We start from the raw sequence: 25,574 nt of genomic DNA, 5'->3' as shown, positions 1-25,574 counted from the left end.
TATATCAGAGATAAGAAAATTTGAAATTAGAAATTCCCGTTGATAATTAGCTGGTTATTTCCCTTACTTAATTTGGAAATTTGCCATAGGGAAGTTCCCAATGCGTTACAGAATTGATAAGATGATGTGGATCACGATGGGGACTTCCAAGAATTCCGTATAAAACGAGGCGGATTCTTGAACAGCAATATGTAGTTCCAATCAAATCTTTGAAGAACAGTCAACAATCATGAAGCTCTTTACTTTGGCCACTTTCTGTGTGTTCGCTCTTTTGGCTCTGGCCAGAGGTAAGTGTAATAATGATCTCTATCAAATTAAACGACTACAAGTTGTACAATTAAATTTCTTTTGGCTACAGCAAATCCAACGAGAGATCCTTTAGACGAGTATGTTGCCGAGCGTATTGCCAACCGTGTTGCCAACCGTGTTGCCAACCGTAGTGTCGAGCGTGTTCCCAATCGTGGAGGTATTTATCTCAATGGAGATTGTACCCTTTGCACTAATATAGTTATGTAAGTGTCAATAGCTCTGTTAAGCAACTTACACAAATGAGTTATTGTAGATAATATAAAGTTTAATAATGATCTTTCAATATGTTTGAGCTCTGTTTGAGCTGTTGTTGAATATACAGTAACATAAAATGTTTAAACTTTAAAGAAACCTAAGATATTATTTTCAGTTAACTAAGAGATCAGAATCACATTAAAATCATCACGTCATCGCAGGTTCAAATTACACTTAATTGTTAAACATTTGCAGTTGTTGTAGAGCTGGAAGGGAGAAGGGGGTGTTTTACTAATAGATTTGTGCAGAAATCTGCCACAAATCGAGGCATGTTGCGGGGTTTAATTTGTAAAAGAGATAACATTAACACGTCAAAAAGCGTTAATGCTAAATATATGGAGGAGAGAAAAGGAGGGAGGTTGGGTAGGCGTGGCAGTTGCGGGTGATGGTGGTGATGATGATGGTCTATTCCCAAATGTAATACAATAAGTTCGAGTCTATGCAACGTTTCAACTAAGTAAATTTGAATCTCAATTGAATTGTGAGTTGTGTGAGTTGGGATTGGGATTGGAATTGGGATTGGGGTCGGTTCTGGATTCGGGTTCGCTTTATGCCTGTCTGCGTTCACTGTGAACCCAATTATCTTTCAATAAAAAGGGGGCAAGCAAAAGTGCATCCTCAAGTTACATACACACACGCACACACACACACACACACACACACTGAGAGCAAAAGTTGTGTTAGATTTGTTGTTGTAACGGATTTGTGTGTTTGGCAAATCCAAAAAGCCAAAACGGCAACACTTTATACGGGGTTGTTGGCCAGTTTCTCTTTCTCCCTCCCTCCCTCTCTCTCTCGCTGTCTCTCTCTATGCTCCCCCTCTCAGCTGCCGTTGTGTAACCCAAATCTTGCCTGCGGGCAAAACATCTTTATTAATTCATAATTCAATCGGGGCTGCATTTTGTTCGCATTTTTTTGATTTGACTTCAATTTTCAACAGTTTTCCCATTTTGTTGCTGTAATTTAATACGATTTTTCAATTTTCATGGAACAATAGCGAGCTTTAGATGCGAGAATTCAACAAAGCATTCACATAATTTGAGCTGTTTGGTAAATTGATAAATTGCAGAGCTAATTTAAGAATTTGTATACTTAAATTAGTAAATAGCTAGTTGGTTAGTTTGAATAGAAGCTACCACAACAATTTCTAGGCTGGGTATTAAGCCGACTCATGTAAATTACTTTCAAGCAATTCTTATAAAATATTTTAAAATACGTATACTTTTAGAATAAATAGATAACCTTACAAAATCCAAAAGTTTTTCATTTGACAAATAATTTGACAAACAAATTTGGGAATAGGTATTTTTAAAAAAGTACATTTTAAAAAATATTTCAAAATAATCTTATACTACTAAAAAATATATACCTTTAGAATAGATAGATACTTTACAAGAAAAAATTGTTTAATTAACAATTGATTTGCTATAAAAAAGTGAGTAATAATTTTTGGTGGTATATTGAAACATAAGTCGAACCTTTTATTTAAAACAAATTTTCAAATCGCCTGTTGTAGATCTCTTTTCGTTCTCATTCTCGTTCTCATTCCCGTTTTCGTTTTCATTTTCGCTTTTGTTTCTAATCCGTTTGGAAAATCTCTAAATCCCCGTCGCAAGAACAACAATAACAAACAAGCGAAAAGCGGAAATGTTTCAATCAGTTTTTGGCTGCTGAGTGCTTTTGTTAATACCCTAGGATGAGAATGAGAACTAGGATGAGAATGAGATTGAATGTTGGGTCTGCAGAAAACTGGAAACCACAAATGGGCGCAACCGTTTGCCTGGGCTCTTTAGCACGAATCTCTTGGGTTCCCAGAGCAACCACAACAGCCACGCCTTATTTTGCTAACGCCTTTTGTTACCCCTGAACAGCACAAAGATACAGAACAGAGAGAAAGAGAGAGAGAGAGAGAGAGAGATACATCTCTTTTGCCTTTTCAATGGTTTTATGAATTACGCATCGACGCCTGCTTCTTTTGTGTCTGTATCTCAATCAGTGTGCACCTTTCGTCTGTATCTTTAGCTACAAAATGTATCTCAAACCGAATCTGACTCCTTGTGCTGTCGCTGGCCAAATCTCATTAGACGCGCCAACGTCGCAACAATAGAAAATGAGAATTCAACTCGATTGTTGCTCATCTTTCACTTGGATTTCCGATGATGCTCAATGACAATTAATACAAGTGTCGAATTATTTGTAACCAAACGCCAACGCCCCCAAATGCTATAAGAATTTAGACATAAAATACTTGACATAAAATACGGAAAGGCTATAGTCGATATCCCGACCATAGAATACCCGTTACTTATTTCAATATATATTAATGTACTTTATAGAAATTACTACCTAATAAAAGCTACTGCATACTTTTGGGGTGCTTGTATTGTCTAATTATTCAGAACTTTGGTAAGCTATTACTGCCGATCTAGTGAGATAATAGATAATATTAATAGATAACGTTAATTACCATAAAAAATTAATTATCTTAAGAACTGTGGGTGTGGTGGCTTTTCGCGATTTACGGCAGAAGTGACGTGTCAAAAATTAAAAACAAACTTTACCTTGTCGGAGATGCCCCATTCTCCCAGTTACATACATTCAAAACAAACACGATATATTCTTTTACTTAGTTTTTAGGTAACGGGTATAATTACTGAGCCAAAATTACGGTAAATAAATAACAAGATAATTAAAATTAAAAAAAAAAAAAGGAGAATTGAGGAAAAGTCGATAAGAAAAATTGAACCCGGAGTTAAAAGAATTAGAGCTACTTTATTTTTCTAATATTAATGATCTAGATTTTTCTTAATTTCTCTACTATACCAATTTTATTTTATTTTGCATTTTCTATCATTAATTTATTTTAATTCCTTTTCTGTCTTTTCTTAAGATATTTCTAATTTTTTTGTTTTCGTTGTGTAATTTTGCAATAAAATATTCGGAGCTCAAATGAGGTACCTGACATGCCTATGCCTTGGCTTAAGATTTAGATTTACCTAATTCCTCCCTCTTTTCAGCCTCTTCTTCGACCTGGTAAAGGGTTAAGTCTGCCATGTGTGGAGTGTTTGCTTTGCGCATTTAACGCTGCAAATATTGTGACAAAGCTAAAAGTTTCTTCAATTTGTCACGCCAAATTATCATAATAGTGCTCCTACACCCCCTTTCCTATCTCCCCCCCAACCACTCGTGTTGCTTTCCTTTTCAAACTCTATTGATTCTACGCCCTGTTGACCGCCAGTTCAACAATTGCTGGAACAGATGCGTCTGGGACATGGTACATCATCATGTTGTCTGGCTTTTTTGTTTGCCCAGGGAATTTGCATTGCTAACAGTTCCCACTCTCCACTCCACCCCTCTTTTCGCCACAGTGTGGCATATTCATCCCCAAACGCAGTGCAACTCTTTCCGTTCTCAGTAAATTTTATTCAAAACGCGTTTGTCTATTTACAGTACATTTACGCACTTAATGATGGGGTTCATTTGCTCTCTCTTCCTCCGTTTCTCAGTTCGTCCCTTCCTCCCATCCCTGACCCCTCCCCCTGTCAATGGCTAAAAGTGAGCAAGTGTCAGTCAACAGATTTCAAGATGTGAGCATCCAAATGCTTTACTCCAATTGTGGTAAACGAGGAACAGCAACTTTGTCTGTGAGTCTGTAACTCCCTTTAGTACATACATAAATGATAAGCTGCTGACACAGTGGACTAAATCAATCAAATGTTTCATAGATTTATTAAATTATAATTATACAAATTTTAAATTTCTTTTAATGTTCTGCAAATGTTTTAATATTATTTTTGGACTGACATTTTTTTTAATATAAAAACCGATCGGGCCCCAGCTCAACTGGATTACTATCACTATCTTCATTCAGATTGAAACATCCAAACCGGGTAACTGGCTCGGCAACAGGCTCAGGCATTGGATTTGCTGTAGACAGAAGATAATTAATTGTACAATTGTAATCGTTTAATATGATGAAGATCGTTATTACACTTACCACGGGCCAGAGCCAAAAGTGCGAACACACAGAAAGTGGCAAAAGTAAAGAGCTTCATGATTGTTGACTGTTCTTCAAAGACTTGATTGGAACTACATATTGCTGTTAAAGAATCCGCCTCGTTTTATACGGAATTCTTGGAAAATCCCTATTCTGCTCCACATCATCTTATCAATTCGGTAGCACATTGGAAACTTCCCTATGGTAAATTCCCAAATTTAAATTTATAAACATCCGACCTATAATATTTGGGAATTTCAAAATTAGGCAGATGACTATATCTGCGCTTAGTTTATATGCGTTATTAAAATAATCAGCAATGCATTGGGAAATTTACTCTTCTAAATTACCAAATTGGGGTATTTACCAGTCAAAATTTCGGAATTTACCCATTACACACAAGAAACAGAAGTTTTTATGTCATAAAATATTTAAGTATTAAACTGTTATTATATAAATATATGTTTTACTTCTAATAAAAATAATTATTATTTACACTTATTATTATTATAAATTTTAATCATTATATGAGCTGTAATATTTCTATGCACTCCACTGTCTTGTCTAGTGGAGTTTGTTAAGCAACAATTGGAGCTAAACTGTATGAGAAGTGTGGGAAGGGGAAGGGGAGTTGGGAGGGATGTTTTAGACGCGAAATAAATTGCGAGAACCATTTGATGGCACAAAGTAGGGTGCATAAATTCAATTTTAAATAGATGTCAACCTTTTTGGCTTGATGGTTGGCTTTTTATTTTGTGGTTTAACTAATTGAGTCGCCTTGTAAATATGTAAATCGGAAATCGGAAAAGCAGGACAATTCAAGGAAGCGCTGCAGGGAGGTGGAGAAAGAGATGGAGAGTGTATGGTAGGTAGGAAAAGGGCATTGTTAATTTGTTATAATAATAGTGGCCGTCTGTCTCACTTGACTGTTTGTTGCTTTAGCTGTTGTTGCCACAGACTGTGGCTGCAACACACGAACACACACACACACAGACGCACATGTCAGCTGACAAGCTGCGAAAAGCTAATTAAAATGTATGAGAATCATCGAATGTAATTGCAATTCTATTTATCGGCTATCGATTGCCGCATGGAAATGTGGCAGCTGAATTGAGAGAGGAGGGGGGCGGATGATGAGGGGTGTGAGGGGGAAATGAGGTCAAAAGTGTCACATCATGCTTAATGATGACGATGACGTTGCGACGGCGCCGAACAAATTTGAAAGGGAAAACGAGAGTGGAAAATTAACTGACAACGTGGCGTATACGCAATCTGTTTAGATTTTGACTGCGAGAGACGAGCGGCAGCTACTGATAATTGCAGGCGCTTTCAAGTGCTTGGGAGACTAACGGACTGACTGACTGACGGACTGCTTGACTGACTGACAACTTCCACATGGAGCTGTGACTCGCTCACCTTGTAATTTGAGCCCCAAATGTATGCTCTATAAGAAGGAAGCACTTATACTCGAACAACTAGTCAGTCATCTAGATGGAGATGGAGATGGAGAAGGCGATGGAGACAGAGACAGAGACTCGTTATTGTGGTTGTTGTTGTTGCATCTAATCGCGCCACAGATTAGATCACATATGCATATACACTCAGAAAAATACATTCTACTCATTTTCAAAACTCACATAAGCCCAAAAAATATATTTAACTTAAAAAAAAGTCGACTTGAAGTCTTTTGCTGATCTGGGTATAACTATATTGTAATTTGGGATGAATCTTTAAGACACAATTATATAAATAAAAATATAATAATATATTAATCTCATTGACAGTTGAAAATATTTCTAATGATGAAGAATATATTATTTTAAGAAATAATATCTGTAATATAAATGTTGATTTATTTCTTAAAAGTTTGGTGAGATGTCGTCTCAGTTGTTTCTAAATATTTTAGCGAAACTAAGCGATTTAAGTTGGAATTTGTTAATATTAAAATAAGGAGTAGCATAGAATTATGATATCAAATTTATTCCGCTTTTTATAAGTTTTTGTAGTTTAGAAAATTAAAAGTAAATAGAAAAGATGTATCGAAAAAATACGTTATTTTTAGAAAGATTGTTTCTGCTTTTCAGAAAATAATTAGAAAACAAAATGCATATTAAAAAAAAAAGTTCTTGTAGCTTACAAACTTAATAGTAAATAAAATAGATATATCGAAAAATTTGTTCTTTTTAAAAAGATTGCTTCTCATTTTCAGAAAAGTGAACTAAAATAAGAAAATAAAATGGATATTAAAAAAAAATTTTGTATATTCTAATAAAATTGGCAAAAAGCTAATGTGCATTTTGCAAAGCGAAATATAGTTATTTTTTCGAGTGTGGCCATAGATTCTATATATATTACATATATAGAATGTATTTGGGCTTTGGGCAAATGCTTCCCAGGGCACTTTTGTGTGTTGCCCTCTCATAATGACGATGATGCGTTGCACGTTGCACGTTGCACGTTGCATTTAGTGTGTGAGTGACAGTGACGCGTCAGTTTTGAGTTTTTGGTGGCCTGCCACAGAGTCAGAGGCAGAGTCATCTTTATGGATGCATCTTTTGGCCAGTGTGTGTGTGTGTGTGTGTGTGTTTGCCCACAGGCACGGATATTTTCATAAGGCAGCTAAGTAAACCACTCAAGTAGGACATGTCATCGTTGGCGCCAGCGTTCAACGACGCCGACACCGACGCCGACACCGACGCCGACGCCGCTGCTGACGTTGTGGCAACTGGCACAGTCAGTTTTTACCATTTACCATTTAACATTTTATGGCAAGTCAAATGTTGCTGTTGATATTTTCTTTTTTCTGCTTTTGATGTTGTTATTTCCCCTTGTTGCCGCTTTTGTTGTTATTGTTGTTGTTGTTGTTGTTGCAAGCTGACTTCTGGCTGCATTTGCGGCTCAATGGCATTTTCAATACGTTTGCATTGTGCATATGTATGTATGTATCATATATTTTCCCAGTCAACATTTGTTGTTGTTTACACAGAAATTGATATTTTATTTCAAAATAAGCGATAACAAAGGAAATGCCAGTTGTTGGTTCAACAGATACCTCAGCTTAAATTTAGGCAAAGAACTACATTGATAGAATGAATAATAATGCTCAAGATGCTTTATAGACAAGGTTTTCCTAAGAATAATATTAAAAGTACTACCACTTCTTACTTCGGAACTAAAATTTTTGGCTTATTATGTCTGGAATCTAGCTATGTTTTCTTTCAAATTAATATTACTTTTAGATTTTGGGAAAGAAAAAGTTTCTGGAAATACATCGATTCGCACTTACTTTACTATTTTTACATACCTTTTCTTATCTTTTGTTTTTAGCCAAAACTGAAGAATTGTAAGTTGATTGAATGAAATTGAATAATATGTTCCACGGAACTATTTTACAAAGCTTGTAGTAATGCTTGTGTATTTTTAAACTTGATGTACAAAAGTTTTACGAACTTAAATTTGCTCAAAGTAATTTTGATCGCAGTAATTTTTAGCTATTTTGAACTCGAATTTAAATTCCATTATGACTTTTGAAAATATTAAGAAGAACCTTAAATTAAATAAATTTGAAAATTGCTAAAACCTTAATTTTGATTACTTATTAGAATGCAGCAAGCAAATAATGTTCTCTGCATTATTTTAAGCTGCTCCTAACTGTAATTTAATTTTAATTTCATACTTTTCAAATCTTTTCAAAATTTAAAAAAGTACAAAAAATAGAAAGACAATTCTCACATTAATTAAAACCATAAAATAACAGTTTTCTATAACTTTACATCAGGGAATAACACCGTTACCGGTATCGAAACCGTTAACCGAAACTAACCGTTTCAATTTTAGTACCGAAACTGAAGCCTCAACTCACATTATTTCCATTTCAAGAACCGAAACGATCAAAGAATTGACAAACTTCCAACTGTCATAACTTGATGAAAACTGACCCAATTTTCAATCGGAATGTGTTCATTTCATTTTTTTGTAAAAAATCATGTCAAAATTAAGAAATATTTTGACTTGTAAAGTTGCTAGGTCAGAGGGCTGAGCAACTTCGAACTGTCATAAACGACACCTTATTATTTTAAAATATTTCAAAATTGATTTGGTGTACCGTTAGTAACGGTACTGATACCGACAACGAAAGAAGAAAACTGAAATAGAACCTTTTACCGAAATAGTTGTTTCGGAACGTACCGAAACCGAAACCATAACCTTTATTGGTTTCGGTTTATTTTCTTTGCTTTAAATATTACTTAAATTATTAAGATATAACATAATGTTTTAAGTAATAATTAGGTTTTATTAAACCAGCATCAATTTGTATTTATTTGTATCTTCGATCCTTTACTTCAATTGTGGTAAACGAGGAACAGCAACTTTGTCTGTGAGTCTGTAACTCCCTTTAGTATATACGATACATAAATAATAAGCTGAAAATTTTCAAATTTTTCATAGATTTATTAAATTATAATTATACAAATTTTAAATTTCTTTTAATGTTCTGCAAATGTTTTAATATTATTTTTGGACTGACATTTTTTTTATAATATAAAAATGTTGTAATATTTTAATTGAGTTGAAGGTTTATTTAAGAATGTAATTTTACGATATTTTCTGAAATAAATCATTTTCAAGAGAATAAGATTTTTAACAGATCCAAGGCCCCCTGCGCAACTGTAAAAAGAAAACTATCTTCATTCTGATTGATATTTCGAGGCTCGGCAACAGGCTCGGGCATTGGATTTGCTGTAGACAAAAGATAATTAATTTTACAACTTGTAATCGTTTAATTTGATAGAGATCGTTATTACACTTACCACGGGCCAGAGCCAAAAGTGCGAACACACAGAAAGTGGCAAAAGTAAAGAGCTTCATGATTGTTGACTGTTCTTCAAAGACTTGATTGGAACTACATATTGCTGTTAAAGAATCCGCCTCGTTTTATACGGAATTCTTGGAAGTCCCCATCCTGATCCACATCATCTTATCAATTCGGTAGCACATTGGAAACTTCCCTATGGTAAATTCCCAAATTTAAATTTATAAACATCCGACCTATAATAATTGGGAATTTAAAAATTGAGCAGATGACTATATCTGCGCTTAGTTCATATGCGTTATTAAAATAATCAGCAATGTATTGGGAAACTTACTCTTCTAAATTACTAAATTGGGGTATTTACCAGTCAAAATTTGGGAATTTACCCATTACACACAAGAAACAGAACTTTTTATGTCATAAAATATTTAAATATTAAACTGTTATTATATAGAACCTTTTACCGAAATAGTTGTTTCGGAACGTACCGAAACCGAAACCATAAAATTTATTGGTTACGGCTTATTTTCTTTGCTTTAAATATTACTTAAATTATTAAGAGATTATATAATGTTTTAAGTAATATTTAGGTTTTATTTAATCAGCATCAATTTGTACTTGTTTGTATCTTCGATCCTTTAATCTTTGTCGTTTAAAGCTGAAATCCCGCCAATAAGTTGAAATAAAAAAGCCATTTTTGATGTTCGGTAATGATTTAAATTCTTAACTGTTTTCATTTCGTGTTTTATTGCAATCTAAATGTATACGTAAGCTCTATGATTTGCATACTTAAACTCTATTTACAATATACGTACACACACACACGCAGAAATTAGAATGAAAAACTTGTTGAAATTACAAATTCAGTTTTCTTTTTCAATTTTCAATTCAGTGACAATTTCAGTGTCAATATTAATTTCAATTTCATTTTGAATTTCAGTTCCCCAATTCGATTCTCATATGCGCTCTTGAATATCTTAAATAACTATCTTTGAAAAGTGTGCGACAATGTTATCAATATTTCAATATATATCTCCACAGGATCTTTTAAATGTGACTTAACTGTTATTTAGGAAAGATCTTGATGATGTTGCTGGAGATGGAGTTGGAGTTGGAGATTTAGATGGATGTTACTTATTGCTTCCCCAACTGCTGGATACTTAACTAGAGAATAACTTAAGCTAGGAATTGAAACAATTTGTATAGCTGGGCCTTAATGTGGTGCAGGATATAGGGATATAGGCTAGGGTGGGGATGAGGGGCAACTGTGCAGAGAAACCCTTGGGGCAAGGCCGCCTCAGACCCGCTGATATCATGTGATCTCTGGAGCATTGTGCTTCAGCTCGGGCGATGTGGAGAAGGGTCGGTGCAACAGCTGTCCACTGTGATGATAGCCCGTTGTGGTGGTGGTTGTGTTGGTGTTGGTGATGTTGCTACCGTTATTGGCAGCCACTGCCGCCACTGCGGCTGCCACAGCGGTTGAGTTGAGCTTTTCGGGAGAATTGATGCGCAACTTTGGCGGCGGCGGTGGCGCCACAACACCGCATTCCACACTGTACGCAGCCGCATAGCCGGGATGATGAAGATGTGGTGGTGGTGGTGCAGCGCTGCCATTCAATGCCAACGGCTGTGGCAACTGCGGATGCGGCCTGATGACCATCGGCTGTATGGGAAACTGTTGGGACATCTCCTTCAGGTTGCTAAAGCTTTGCAGGTAGCATCCGGCGTTGAACAAACTGCTTGCCGCATCCAATTTGAATGGTGGCAAGCAATTGGGCAAGCCACCAGACGCACCACCTCCAGCACCACCAACGCCACCAACACCACCATAGGCCGACGGCAATTGCGGTGGTGTTGGCGATGGCAATGCACTGCTCAGATCCCTCGGCTTGTCATCGTCCACGCTGAGACTCTCCTCGTTGGCGCCGTTGGACATGCTGCCCGGACTGTGCTGCAGTTGCAAGCTGCTCGGCACCGGCGAGTGTGTGCCCAGTGATATATCCGAATCGGAGCTATCCGACGGAGTCGGCGATGCCACGCCGTCTGCCCGTCGGCTGCGACATCCCATGCCCGAATTGTTCTGGTTGTGCTGGATGCTGTAACGATCAGATAGATAAAGAGGGAGCAGGTTAAGAAAAAATAGCTATAACAAACAAATTTAGGTTTCTCCTTAAATTAGAAAATTAAAAACCTTTAATAAAATGTATATTTTGCCATTGAATTATGACTGAGTATTTAAAATTCATCTTTTCTTCCATCCGACTTAAGTTCCCAAACTCAAATTCAAACTAAAAATGAAATTTTTGAATGAACAGATTTTTATCTTTCGAAAAAACCAAAACAGGCCTGACATTATCTTAATAGATGACTTAAATTCTCTGGGATTCATACTAGAGTATTCCGTTGTAAACAATTTTTTTAAATAAGAACTATCCAAAAAGCAAATTTAAAATAAAGCTAAACATAGCAACAATTTTTAAATACTAGCATTCAAGTTAATTTTATATTTTAAAGATATTCTTGGCATCGTAATACATCTAAAAAATTCTCTACAGTTAATAATAATATCGTATTGTTAGTAAACCTTTAATTATAACAAACTCGAGTATTTTGAAAGCTTTCTATATATATATTTTTATTTAAATCGTAAGAGCGTCTAAGGTAAATCTATTTACTGTAGATAAGTTTAAAACAATATTTAATTGTCTGGCAAATGTTTTCAAATATCAATATGTTTTTCCATATACTACATTCAAATTTTCAATAGTTCATCTTTCCTGACAATCTACAAATTCAACCTTAAATAGAGATAATGATAATGATAATTTTGACAATTTTATAGACTCAAAAACAATATAAATCAAACACTTAAGCGTTCAATAATTAATTCAATCGACAATTAATCAAAAGTTGGAAATATTCTCAAATTGTGAGAGATTTGTGATTTCAATATTCTCAGTTATTAAATGATATTTAGATATTAAAATGGAGTTCGTTTAGCAATTAGACATGCTTTCAATGCGGTTGAAGAGTTACACGAGTTACACGCTTAATTAGTGAATGTTGCCAGTTGCATGTTGCATGTGGCATGTTTGTGGCGGTAAACACGCCCCATTAGGCGGCTCATTTGTCGTTGGGCTCGACAGGCGGGCTGTGGCCATAAATCTGAGACAACTTTCACACATGCTTAAGACAAATTATCTGTGGTGCCCCAAAACAAAGGTGTGCCCCTTATGCCACCGATGACTTGATTAGAGACGGCACTGTGCAACCGACGGCGGCAACAACAAATAGAGACATCAGTGAGAGGTTGAGAGTGCCACAAATACATCATCATCATCATCATCATCTGCATCACACACATCTGCATCACAACATGACTCCTGCACTGTCATAATTATCGGTTAGGATTCGCTCAACTTGCCGCAATTTGTTGACCCATCAGCATTAATAATGCCACGACTCGAGAGTCGGGAATCGAGAATCGAGAGTTCAGTTCAGAGAGAGTCAAAAGTCGAGTGTGGAGTGTTCGGGAGTCCAGCTTGGTAGTCGGACTCTTTCCCCCATTCCCTGGTCCTTTGCGGCTCGTGTTGTGTGATTAATGATGTGCTTTGGCAACTGTGAACCCGGAGCAGGCAACTCAACTCGGCAGTCACAACTCAGTTGGACAGTTGGAGCTGTTGGAAATGTATCTGCGGCTACCTTTTATTGTTGTGAGGCATGAAAATGGAAATGGAATCGTTTAGCTGCCTAATGCGCCAACTTGATGGATTAACAGCTTACCACTTGCTCCCCATGAGCCATAAACCATTCTTCACCAAGGGAGCGACTTGCCACAGATCTTTCTTTGACTGCCTCTTTGGCTACCCGCTGCTGGGATACTTTCAATTTTAGATTCTTAATCATTATCCACAAATCTCTAAAAATGTTGTTGACATTGTTGCATTCGAATTTAACCAAGCGAAATTTCCCGCAGATTTTATTTTCAGAGTCCAATTTCAACTTAACTTTAAAATGTTTAATTATTTCATACAAAATTAACAAAAGCTTGGAGTTGTGAAGATTTTAAATGCTCATGTTGAGTAAATTCAGCATACTGCTAATAATTTCCATAGTAAACAGTCTTACGAGATTTCAAACATTCATTAAATGGTCAAAATTTAACCAATCCTTATGTGGAATGACATTTTGATCATGATTTTATCAGTAAATTAATTCTAAAGTTAAGTATATTTAATTTGCAAATTCTTTATAGACCTTTTATAATTTTTCGAACCAATCCAGTTCTGCTTTAATGCTATTAGAGTTTTCTGAACGGCTTTTATTAACTGAAAACAAATGTTTATAGAAAAAAAGAATTCGGGCTTCTGGGATAAAATTAATTCAATGCGGTTTCAGAAGTAGGGTAATCCTAGTTCTTTTAAATTAAATTCTTTTTAATTTGTTTTCAGTTAGATCAAAAACAATTTAGGATTCTTTGACTTTTTTTACTGTTAACACTAATTAAACAATAATACTCTGAATACATACTTAAAAAATACGTGCTAATATCACGAATCTTAAACTTGATTTTTATCATTTTTTTCTGTGTATTTATTTATTTGAAATATAGTTCTTTCCATTAATAATTATTTTTGGTCGTCTACTTTTTTTAAATGACGCAAAATAAACTTAATAATGAAGTGGTATTATCCTGAACGAAAGTTATGGAAAAATGGCCGACAAATTGTGAAATTGTAGCTGCTTCTCTCAGGCGGTAGCAAACACGCTTCAATGGAGACTACTTCTGGCTCCTGATGTGGCACGGGTCGCAACGCCAAGGCCGTCATCAGCACGCTCGGCTTGAGCCAAGTTGGAGCTGAATCTGATATGGATTCGCAAATTTTCCAAACAATTGACCAAACAGATCAGAGAGAGAAAGAGAGAGGGAGAGAGAAGGAGAGGGAGAACCAAAAGGGTTACTCCAATTCCAATTCACTTGGCAATCTGATACTGTGGCACCTAAATGAAACTGAAATGACACGTATGTAATTACCCGCGTGGACACAAAACTGAGACTTAACTGACAGCCAAACAGATAGAGAGAGAGAGAGAGCGAGCGAGAGAGAAAAAGAGAGTGATAGAGAAGGGAGAAAACCCTTCCTTTCCTCAGCTGGTAACTTGAACCCAAAGCAAAGGCCCGAGACATTGAAATGTTATAATCGGCTCATGTCAGAAGATTCATGTATGTATCTGTATGAGTGTGTGTACATATGTGTACCTCTGTGTGTATGTATGTATCTATAGATTGTGAAAATTAATTCAGCTGCAAGAGCTGCTGGTAACATGATCTGATCATAGGCCAAAATCCAACAACAAATTCAAAAAACTCTTTTCGAATCAAATCTGGCTTTAAATCGATGCCTCATAAAAGATTTGTGAAATATCCGAGCGATTGGACCTTGTTAATAGAATAGAAGTTCTAATTCCAAGTAAACAAGTTGCAATGCTCGATTAGCAGATACCCTGTACCCGAGTGAAGTAATAATATTATAATTGTGTTTCTATTAGGTCTATTCCACAGTTAAGGATCTAATATTTGGTAGTTTGTAGCATTTGCTTACAAGATTGTTAAATTGCTGCTGAGAAATACCTTATGCCATTTATGGAGAATTAAATCCTTTGCTTATAGCTTTAATATAACATTTAAGTTGCAATAAAAAAATGCTCTAAAGATTGAAAAAATCAATCAACAAAGAAAATATTTATATATTCATATTTTTATTAGAGCAACAATTTTAAATCAGACATCAATGTTATTATAATTTCAACATTCACTACTTTAATTAGATCGACAGAGTTCAGGACACTTTTATTTATTATATTTTTATCCACTATATATCTCGCAATTTATGCAATCTCCTTTGATATTGATATCTCCAGGATCAGCCACAGGCTCCGCCATTGGATTGGCTATAGATAGAAGACATTAAATTGTACAAGTCGTAATTGTTTAATTAGATAGAAATCATTATTACACTTACCATGAGTCAGAGCGAAAAGAGAACACACAGCGAACACACAGATAGTGACAAAAGAGAAGATCTTCATGATTGTTGGTTGTTCTTCAAAGACTTGATTAAAACTGTAGCTGCTAGGGAATCATCCTCTTTATATAGGAATTTCTTGGAAAATTCTCACTTTCATCCACATCATCTTATCACTTTAGTAGCGAGATGGGAAATTTATAATACACGGGAATTTACAGGCAAATGCCCAAATTTATAATGGTATTTTTGTTTAATTTTTCGAAAAATTCCCAACTCCATCAATGTATTTTTAAATTAAATAAAATAAAACTCTGTAGGAAAGACTTCCACTACAACGGTGTTGTCAATAATTGTGTCATTCAAATTGAAAGTTATAAATTGTGTCAATATTTAGACAGCAGTAGCGGAGAAAAGTGTCAAATCCCAGGGGTTCTGTGTTCTTAAGTGGACCGAATAACGCTTCTGGCTTCTGGGGTGAATTGAACTGAGTTTTGTCTTTTGGGGTTGGGATGAATTTTTAGGTTGGGTTTGTTTCCACGCTAAATGCAATCAACGTTTATTTTGTCGTTGTTGGCCTTTTCTCAACTGAGGATCTGTTGACAAACAGGATTTAAATTTGTTCAATTTGAATATTGTTATCTTTTGCTCAATTGCAGTTGGGTGGAAAGGAAGCCCTTATTTGCACAGAGTTACGCTCATTTATACACATTTCACTTGTCAATGAGCATAGACACTTCCATCCTCGTTCACATTCACATTCACATCGATATCCACATCCGGTCCTCATCATCATCATCATCATTATTATCGACATTATCGATGAGTTTGACTCTTTGTTAAACTTGCTGTTCATTCTTTATTTCATTTTCATTTATTGCTTTAATACACTTTCTACATGTTGCTGAAGTGGGCGAGGCAGTCTCCTCCAACTTCAACTTCAATCCTCAACTCCCAGGCATTGTATCTTGTATCTTGTATATTTTTCTCACAAGCCACCGAAACGGTAGTTGTGTTGTGCAAACATCTTCAAGTGCTTTGACTGGAATGGACTCTGTCGGACTGTATAACTGGGGATCTGGTCTCTGGTCACTGGTATCTTGTATCTTGTATCTGGCATGGGTATGGGTACTTAACCACCTCGAGTGTGCCTGTCCGAACGCGCAGCCAAGTGGGCACTCGGATTTGGATATTGACAATGGCTGCAGCTTCTGACTGTCTGACTGTCTTCTCTCTCTCCTCCACCTCCACCTTCGACCTTTCTTCATTAGAATTCGAACTGCTGTTGCTGGGAAATCGATGGCACAGCCTCTTGAGCTTTACTTTTGCCCGAGTTCACAGCGTTCTCTCGTCCTTCAACATTTCACTTTGCTTCTCATGCTCCTCCTCCACGCAACAAAAAAAAAGGTTGAGTTAATTTCTACTCTCATTTCGTGTATACACTGAAAATCAAGAGTAACTTCTAAAGTCAAGAACATTCGTCTTAAAGATTTTGTTCTTAAAGTAATACCAATTTAGGACCATATTACTAAAACTAAGAATATAAAACATCAATAAAAAACTATAAATTTAAAAATCATTTCTAATATTTTTAATGTTTGAATTAAATTTTAAGCAATTTATTCCTCTAATAAGAACATTAAATCTTAAATTAAACCTGGTCTTATTCTCAATGTTCTTAAAACCAAAATGTGTTTTCATATTTTAAGAATTTTATGTTTATGACCAAAATTCGTAGTCTTGAGACCCAAATCTTGATTTTAGAACATCTTTTTTTTCAGTGTAATGCGTTTTTCATATTTTGATTGATCATTGACATTTACAACATATTTGTGTGTGTTTATTTGTTGTTGTTGTTGTTGTCATACAATTTTATTACACTTCTGTATACAAACACACTAGAAATCTCTCCATCCCTTTTCCATACCCATTTCAATTGCTGTTGATATGATTTCTTTTCATTTCGCTTCGTTTCGCCTCATTTCTCGTGTTCTGAACTTGACAAATTGCTGCCAGTGTTGCCCCTCTTTCGACCGCCCGCATATTTCGTGCCATGTTCATTGACACCCGCCCACTGTGCCTCCTAATTTGGCTTCTGGTTTCCAGAGCGTTGGTTGTGCGTGTGTATCTTTGTGTGTGGGCAGATTTTTAGTGGCTATCACGAAACACGCATTTCATTTTGTGTAATTCACGCAATAAAATAATCTTTGTTGTTTTTTCGGAATTACACGAATCTCATTCTCAAGTCCATCAAGTGGTGCTTCATAATTGAATGAACTCAAGTCTATAATTTGGCAATTGAATTAGCTGCTCGCAAACTGAACATTTCTTTTACAACATCTAATAATTTAATTATTTTTGTTGAACTTTCTGAGGTAAAAATGTAGCTTATAAAGTTTGCCTACAAATAAATGTATTGTCAAATGATTCAGCTAAAATTTGTTAAAAATTGTTAGAGAATTAACTTTAGAAAAGATTTTCCGCTGTTCTTACTATTTTTTTTGCATTATTAAAATATTAACAATTATTTTCTTCTCAAATTATTACAAGCCCATAAATTTTTACTAATAAAACAATTTGTTTAAAAAATTTTGGAAGAGCCAGATGATTATTAAACTAAATAAATTGTTGACTGAAGAAGTTAATAAAATACGAACTAATTTATAGAGATTAAAATTCAAAGTACAATTTGTAAAAATTATCTGAAGTATGCAATGTGATCTTGCAACATATAAAGATCGGTTTTTATTATGCATTACTGGGCATTATTTGCTATTGCGATATGCCTTTTGAAATCTTTTTTTTATAGAGACTCTTAACTCATTTGTAGAGCGGCAACAGAGCATAACGAATTGTTAAATCAACATTTTCCGGTTAATATCTTAATTACTCAATTTCGAACCTTTCTAATACAGTTGCCGATGTTGCTGTCTAGTTTTCGCTTTTGATTGATTTAAACAACCTATGGCCATAGCCATAGATATCGTTTAAGATCGAACTCCAGATGACGAGCACAACAAGAGCAACAACAACAGCAACAACAACTCCTTGTTGTCTTTTGCTTTGTAGCTGCTCAAGTGCAGTAGCAAAAATGTTAACAATTTTTTCAGCACTCTGATGCTTGAAAAGTCAGCGCCTGTTATTCAGTCTGTGTATTTGATGTGCCCCCTACCCTCCCCTCCCCCCATACCCTTCTCTCCCCTCTCAGCTCAGTCTGCAATCCCTCTTCAAGCTGGTTAGAATGTCTCAGTTGCGCTCTCTCATCATTATTGCTGGCGCTGTCGATGATGTTGATGTTGATGTTGATGCTGATGTTGATGCCCCCGTTGAATGGCAGTCTGTCTGTCTGTCGGTCTGTCAGTCTCAGGCATATGAACGGCTTTTAATTTCATATTTTTTTCTTATATTTATTTCTTCTCGTTGCTGTTGTTGTTGTTGTCTCTCATAACTCAACTGAGTTGCCGGCAAATTTCTTGTCTTGTTGTCTGCTTTTATAGCACGATGACTACACGAAGGCCAGTGTTGCCCTTTGCTTTTAAAAAAAAAACCACCAAAATATTCGCAAAAAAAGTACACTAAAAAATCCAAATGAAACCAAACCAAACATTTTACAACCAAATTGATTCATTTGATAACTTATTTCCATACATAGTTGAAAAAAATTTAAAATAATTAAGTATTATTCATTTTATTGGACAGTTATTTGAAAAATTGTTATTATTTCTCATTTTTCGAGATATAATCAAAAGTACAGTAATCGCGGATTTTCTTAAGTAAATTACATACTTAATTATGATTTTCGGGTTTCTGTAAAATTCAGCTTTGTTAAATCAAATATTTGAAGCTTTTTTGACTTTTTTTAATGTTGACTCGTTGCCGTTTTATAGAAATATTGTTTTAATTAAACAATAATATCCTGTATACATACTTTAAAATTTCTAAGAATTTTAATCTTGAATTTAAAAATGATTATTTTTTTTTTTAATAGGTTTTATACCATAAATCAAATGATATGGTGGGCAAGAAAAAGGCGCCAAATCTAGTAGAAAAACCACCAAAACGACAGCGCTGACAAAAATACAAAGTCAAAAATCCAAAACTCAAACTAGGACTGCAGACTTAACTTGGTTGCCCACTTGGAAAATTGCAGCACACACACACACACACACACGAATTTACACACTCAAGATGCAGCTGAAGATGGAGTTGTAATGTTGCATGTATCTGTTTGCCGCCTTTGCTGACTTTACAAGTCGAAATAATCGCCATCATTTTAACTAATGACCCGTTCCAAAAAGGCGCTTGCCGTTCTTCTTCCTCTTCATCTGCTTCTTCTTCTCTGCTGCTACTCAATCTTCAGCTTCTTCTTCTTCTTATTCTTCTTGGCGCTATTGTGCAGATTCATTCAGTTCCTAACTTAATAAACACGGTTCGTTCGCCTGCAAGATTTCTAAAGAATGCCAAAATGTTGTCTCGTCGGGAGCCCGGCCGGTTAGGGCCGAGGATGTGGGGGGAGGAGAGGGAGAGGGAGAGGGGGCTAGCTAGCAGGTAGAAGCAACTTGAAATATTTGCGCATCTGCAGGAGCAGCGTACTTGAGTTCTTTGTGGGGAGCTTACGGCTTTTCTGCCATGTCATTCCACTTAACTTGCCATCTTTCACTTGGCCGTGGTCGCGTCTCCAAGATCCAAGATCCGAGATCACAGATCGGAGATCGGAGATCCGCGATCCAAATCGCGTATCTTCTTCATTTCAACTTCGCGCGAATTGGTCGAGTTCTTAACTTTTTCTGCTGTTACTTCTGCTGCTTCTTTTTCAACCCTGTACTTTAAATTTACAGAGGGTCTTTTATTACTTTTAATAAATAAAGTGTGTTTTAAATAATGTAGAAATTAAACCACGATTATAATCATCCAGGATATAAAGCGGTCAACGAACATTTTTAATTAGTTATTGTTAAAATTATATCGTTGTACTTTTTTTTTGTTTTATCTTAACTGAATTATTTAACTTTAATTTTTTTAATCTTTTGACGAAAACAAGCTTCACACTCATGCCTAGATCTCAGTAACTATAAGAGCTAGAGACATTAAACTTGGGATTTACTTTTTTTAAAGAATGAGTACAGGGTCTCACATAGTCGAGCGCGCTCCTGTTAGTTGTTTTTTGCTTCTTGCAGTTGCTCAACTGCTTCAAGCGGTTACACCTTTTAACTGAAGGCAACAACATGAGGCAGCATTGAGCTTACATTGTTGTTGTAAGTCTACAGCTGCTGCTGCTGCTGTTGTTGCTGGTGTTGTTGTTGCTGTCGTCATCGTCGGCGGTCATTTTAATGTGGCCAAAAGCGACGACCGCAACAAACGGCAGAAATTGAGAACGCTTCGATGGATGCCGCCGTCATCGTCATCGTGGATTCGGCACGGATCAATGAAATGGAAATGGCACGCAAACGCCACATCCCCCTCCCCCCTTCCCTATAACCTCCTCCCGCTGCTCTCACTCCCCCTGCTGCTGTTTGCTGCTCCTGTGCATGATTCCCGCTTCCACTTCCACTTGGCTGAGAATAGATATCATTTTACGCCCGTTTGCTTGACGGCGCTTTGAAAGGCAACAACAACGGCAGCAGCAACAACAGCAGCAGCAGCGAAGACAACAGCTCGGATTACACACAGACACACAGCAGGAGGATGATATTTCTCTAATGGCCAAACTAATGATGCAGTGAAGCGTTCGACTTCAACTTACCGATTCTTGGCAGCAGCGGCACGATCCCGTTGACGTCGATTCTTAAACCAATTGCCAACTTGCGTTGGATTCAGGCCGGTGGCCTTGGCCAGCTCACGTTTCTTGGTTGGATTCGGATAGGGATCCTGTAGGTACCATTCGCGCAGCAAACTTCTCGTCCGCTCCTTGAAACAGTGCGTCTTCTGTTCCCCATCCCAGATTGTGGGCGGCAATGGAAACTTTTTGCGTACCCGATATTTATCAACAGGGCCTAAACAGAAGAATTATAAGATATACTTAGAGATCAAGATGTAAATTTTGATATTAATAATGATATTGAAGATGTAGATAGACTTTGAATTAGATAGAGATATTCTTTTAAATTAACCATAATAAGGTAATATATGAATAAATCTTGAGATGTAGTTAAAAAAATAGATACAAGTGAAAATTAAATTAGAGAAATAGATACTAAAATGTTAAATAAAATATATTTTTTTTATATGAGTACTACATATTTAATGAAGCTAATTATACAGAAGGAGATATGGATAGATGTAGGGCAATACGGGAGCTAAAGTTTAATTTAGATTTATATAAATAGGTAAGAATTTTGTATAAATTTATTTAAAAAGTGGGATGGATATATAAATCAAGATATTAATAAGCTAATGCAAAGGTTAATACATATAAATACAAATACTGAATAAAATATAAGGAGAATAGTTCAATTCATATAAACATAAGATTAAATATTATAATATGGACTTAAAATAAAAAAAAGATGGATATAAAGGTATTAAAGGAATAAAACAAAAGATGTATATAGATACAAAAAATTAGTTATAACGATAGATAGAGCCAAAAAATGAGAAGATGAATTGAAAAATACAATAGATAGGTGTATAAAGAAAAATGGAGCGATAGATACTTTAAATACAAATGGAGGTATAAACAGATTGAAAAGTTCATATTATAGCTATAAAGAGGAAGAAAATTGTATAGCAAAACATGGCATATATATCCGAAATATAGTTGGAAGTTGAAACAAAGATGATTATAAATTTAGATATAGGTGCATGGGTCGATTTATAGTTAAACATAAATAAATGTATAGACTTAGGTCAGATCTATTAATAAATATTTCTTTACTCACCCAGCGATCGACCACGCAGCTTCTCGGCCTCAATATAATGTGCCTCGAGCCACATTGCCTGCAGTTTGCCATAGGATGCTTTAGTAAATTTATGATTTTCTATTATTGCATAGAGTTCCCTGCCAAGAGGAAAAAGAAAAAGATTGTTACAATTGACCAATGATAGAAATGCATAAAAGGATTTTAAGTCAATCGAGTGGACAACCCTATTGCGATCCAAATGAAGTCAACCCTAAAATGCAAATCCTAAATGTTAAATGTCCTGCTGTGTTTCAGGCACTGGTAATGAATTTCTCAACTGTTTCCACCCCTTCTGACGACACCTTCTCTTTCTCTTTATACTAAATCAACCATATGTATTTTGAAACAATTTCATAAGCATTGATTGTCGTCAGTTGCTGTCGTTGACAGCCAAGTTGAGTACGTCAAATTGTTTTAATTGGAAGTCATTGATTTACCAGCTCAAAGCAATCAAATCACATTGCCATACACGTCTGATTTGGACATTATATACAAATATGGTTTGCATAGGGTATATATACTATTTCATTTGAATCGACGCATTTCTGTGCTTAAATTTACGTAATTACTTTGACATTTGTAGATATATTTGTATGGTAATTAAACATGTGTTAAATCTAGCTACACTTTTTTGAGGAATTCAAATATTTAATTTATGTCATTTTTAAACTATTGTTTTAAAGAAAATACCAGTAGATGGGAAAACTGATTAAATTGTTCCTTAAATATTCAAAAAACACGACGAAAATGCAGATACATTAAGATCATTTATTAAAGTAAAGCTCGACTTATGTAAGTCAATTCTTAACTTAATATTCAATTGAATTTAATTACATTCTTGCAATAAAAATACTTTGCTTATATAAATGTCATTAGTGCAGTTTTCTCAACAATTTGACTAGAGATTCAGCTTGACTAAAACGGTTGTTAACCACTTGGGAAAGATGTTTTCAAGCCCATTAGTCAACGGCTTTTAGCCAGTTTGTCAGATTGTCAGTATGTCAGTTTGTCAGCTGTCATAAACAATATATCAAACTTGATTCAGCCATAAAAGAGGCTATAATGAAACGTATGAATGTAGTATATGTTTTATGATACGAGTACGAGTACGAGTATCTTGGCCAAGATGGAGAGCTGAAGTGGCGACGTGTTCGTCCACTTGGTAATAACCTGATGTTGAGGCCAGTAAGTAAATAGACGTGTATCTATGACCAGTTTAAGTAGTTTGTCAATCATGCAGTTAATTGCATAAAAATCTATAAATCTTTAGAACTTTGCAAAGCTAATGTCGGGGGAAAAAAAATATTCAAATCTTTTGAGAAAATTCAATGAACTGTTTCCGGCTAATGCAAATGCTTTTCTTATTTTTATTTTTGATATTTCTATGTAATTTGAGAATTTAGCAAGCATTCCACTGAGAGACGGAAGCTGATATATGGAGAAGGGGGGTGAGAGAGAGAGAGAGGGAGAGAACACACTCCTATAGAGTTGTCTTGCCATTGTTCCCTCGGTGTTTTATTAATCAAAGTTTGCTTCAATTGTTCTTTAATTAGTAAATTAATGCCATTGTTTATTAATTTAGGAGTTCATTGTATAGTCTTATTACGTGTCCAACTCCAACGCAGACAAAGCTTATGCAAACTATCAAATAACCAAAAAGTGCCCTGTCCCTAAATATACCTACATATATATATATATATGTAGATATACCCTTGTGCCTTGGCTCCAGGTTAATCAGAGCTGATATTTGAGCCGTGCCTGTAGTTTGTGCTTTTGTCTGCATTTATTATCCCAAATTCATTTGGCTAAATGGCTAAATAAAGTCGGGAACAGTGTTGCTAGAACTTTAAGGTCTAAAATCGTTAATTTTGTAAAATAAGAAAAAGTGGCTATAAATAGCTAAAAAGTTACTAAAAGTACTTTTTAAATTGTTATAAATTAAGCTTTTGTTGAAATAATTCAGATTTTCGGCTGGTAATGAGAATTTAAAATGTTTTTCTGATCTCATTTAAAGCTAGCCACAACAATATTTTATTTAAACTCTGTGTTTATATATTTATTAAGTTCCGATATCATTTGAAAGTAATATTAATCGATTGAGTTTATAGATTTAAAATTTATTAAATTGATTTTTATAAGATACACTTAATCAAAAACATATTCAGCAAGATAGATTCATTATATTTAATTCAAACTGCACTGGTTATAAACCTGTAAACATATAAGTATCTCCGGCTCAAAATATTGTATAGTATTATAGTATTTATAATAATTTCCCAACTGGCAAAACGTACTTTTCGTAAGAAAATCTTATTTTCTAAAAGTTTAATGAGTATATCGAAAAAGTAGTTAGATCCGATTTGAAAAGTAGCCAGATTTCTAGCTAATAGGCTTTATTTAAATTGTCTAGCTGATACAACTTATTTATAGTTAAAATGGCAACACAGATCGGCAGTTGGAGATGCGAGATCCTACCTGAAGTTTCCGACGTGATAGGCGACAACAGCCCGGGCACGAAGCACTGCCTCACAGTTGAGGATCTCGTGCATGTTGGGCAATGCAACTGGCAGACTCCATAGGAAGCGGGCCAGTCTCTCGATGTCACCCGAGTCTTCAAGGGTCTTGCATACGATTTCGACTTGGGCGGCGGAGAAGGCGAGTGTCGGTACCGCCAATATTGGACTGGGTGCTATAATCTGATGGTGTGTGGGCGAGAATGTCTCTGAGGGCGGCTGTTGTTTGCCCTCCGTCGGTCCAACGGCCATTTTATGCGTTGAATCCACTGTGAACAAATTCGCATACTATTCCAAACCAAAACGAAAGAATTTTGTTTATTTTAATGCAATTTGTTAATCACAAAGCACAGACACACAGTTACACAGTCACAATCACAGTCACAGTCACTAGAAAGTATTTCTTTCGTTATTTCGATATATATGTTATATATGCGTATATATTTCAGTAGATTAACTTGGCATTTTGCTGCTTGGGTTTTAGGGATCACTCGCGGCGCTTTGGGGATCCTTATTTCTTGTTTCTTATTATAGTGGCCACCGATAACAGCGAGGGTATTACTTCAAATGAATGCCAATGAGGCGGCTGATGATTGCGATACCCGACGACAACGACAACGACAACAACGAGAGTGCAACTGGCTGCTGTTGCTGCTGATCCAAATCCGTACCGAGATGGGGCGTGCTATGGATATAACCAAAAGAGAGCGACCGGAGCGACCAACCAAACGAACAACCGAGCGCACAAAAAATACCTCAAAT

At 35.6% G+C, this 25,574-nt stretch overlaps 1 protein-coding gene across 1 annotated transcript; it reads right to left on the bottom strand.

Annotated features, from left to right (window-relative positions):
- Positions 1-10,249: 10,249 nt before the first annotated feature.
- LOC117783921 (protein Optix) lies at positions 10,250-25,064 on the bottom strand. Its single transcript, XM_034621490.1, has 4 exons — positions 24,775-25,064; positions 22,279-22,397; positions 21,144-21,393; positions 10,250-11,470 (listed from the first exon to the last, which is right to left on the bottom strand). The coding sequence occupies exons 1-4, from the start codon at positions 25,062-25,064 to the stop codon at positions 10,687-10,689; spliced, it is 1,443 nt and encodes a 480-aa protein (XP_034477381.1). The 3' UTR covers positions 10,250-10,686.
- Between the last annotated feature and the right edge of the window lie 510 nt (positions 25,065-25,574).

This window comes from Drosophila innubila, assembly GCF_004354385.1.
Source record: "Drosophila innubila isolate TH190305 chromosome 2R unlocalized genomic scaffold, UK_Dinn_1.0 1_C_2R, whole genome shotgun sequence".
Classification (NCBI taxonomy): Eukaryota; Metazoa; Arthropoda; class Insecta; order Diptera; family Drosophilidae; genus Drosophila; species Drosophila innubila.
The sequence above is the reverse complement of the archived record's forward strand: the minus strand, read 5'-3'. Positions and strand labels throughout refer to the sequence as shown.

Bases quoted from the DNA above. Each gene is read 5' to 3' on its own strand.
- LOC117783921 (XM_034621490.1), bottom strand. From the start codon at position 25,064: ATGGCCGTTGGACCGACGGAGGGCAAACAACAGCCGCCCTCAGAGACA. The intron at 21,394-22,278 runs GTGAGTAAAGAA...TCTTCTGTTTAG, and splicing joins GCTGCGTGGTCGATCGCTGG to GCCCTGTTGATAAATATCGG. The intron at 11,471-21,143 runs GTAAGTTGAAGT...TGATCGTTACAG, and splicing joins GCCGCTGCTGCCAAGAATCG to CATCCAGCACAACCAGAACA.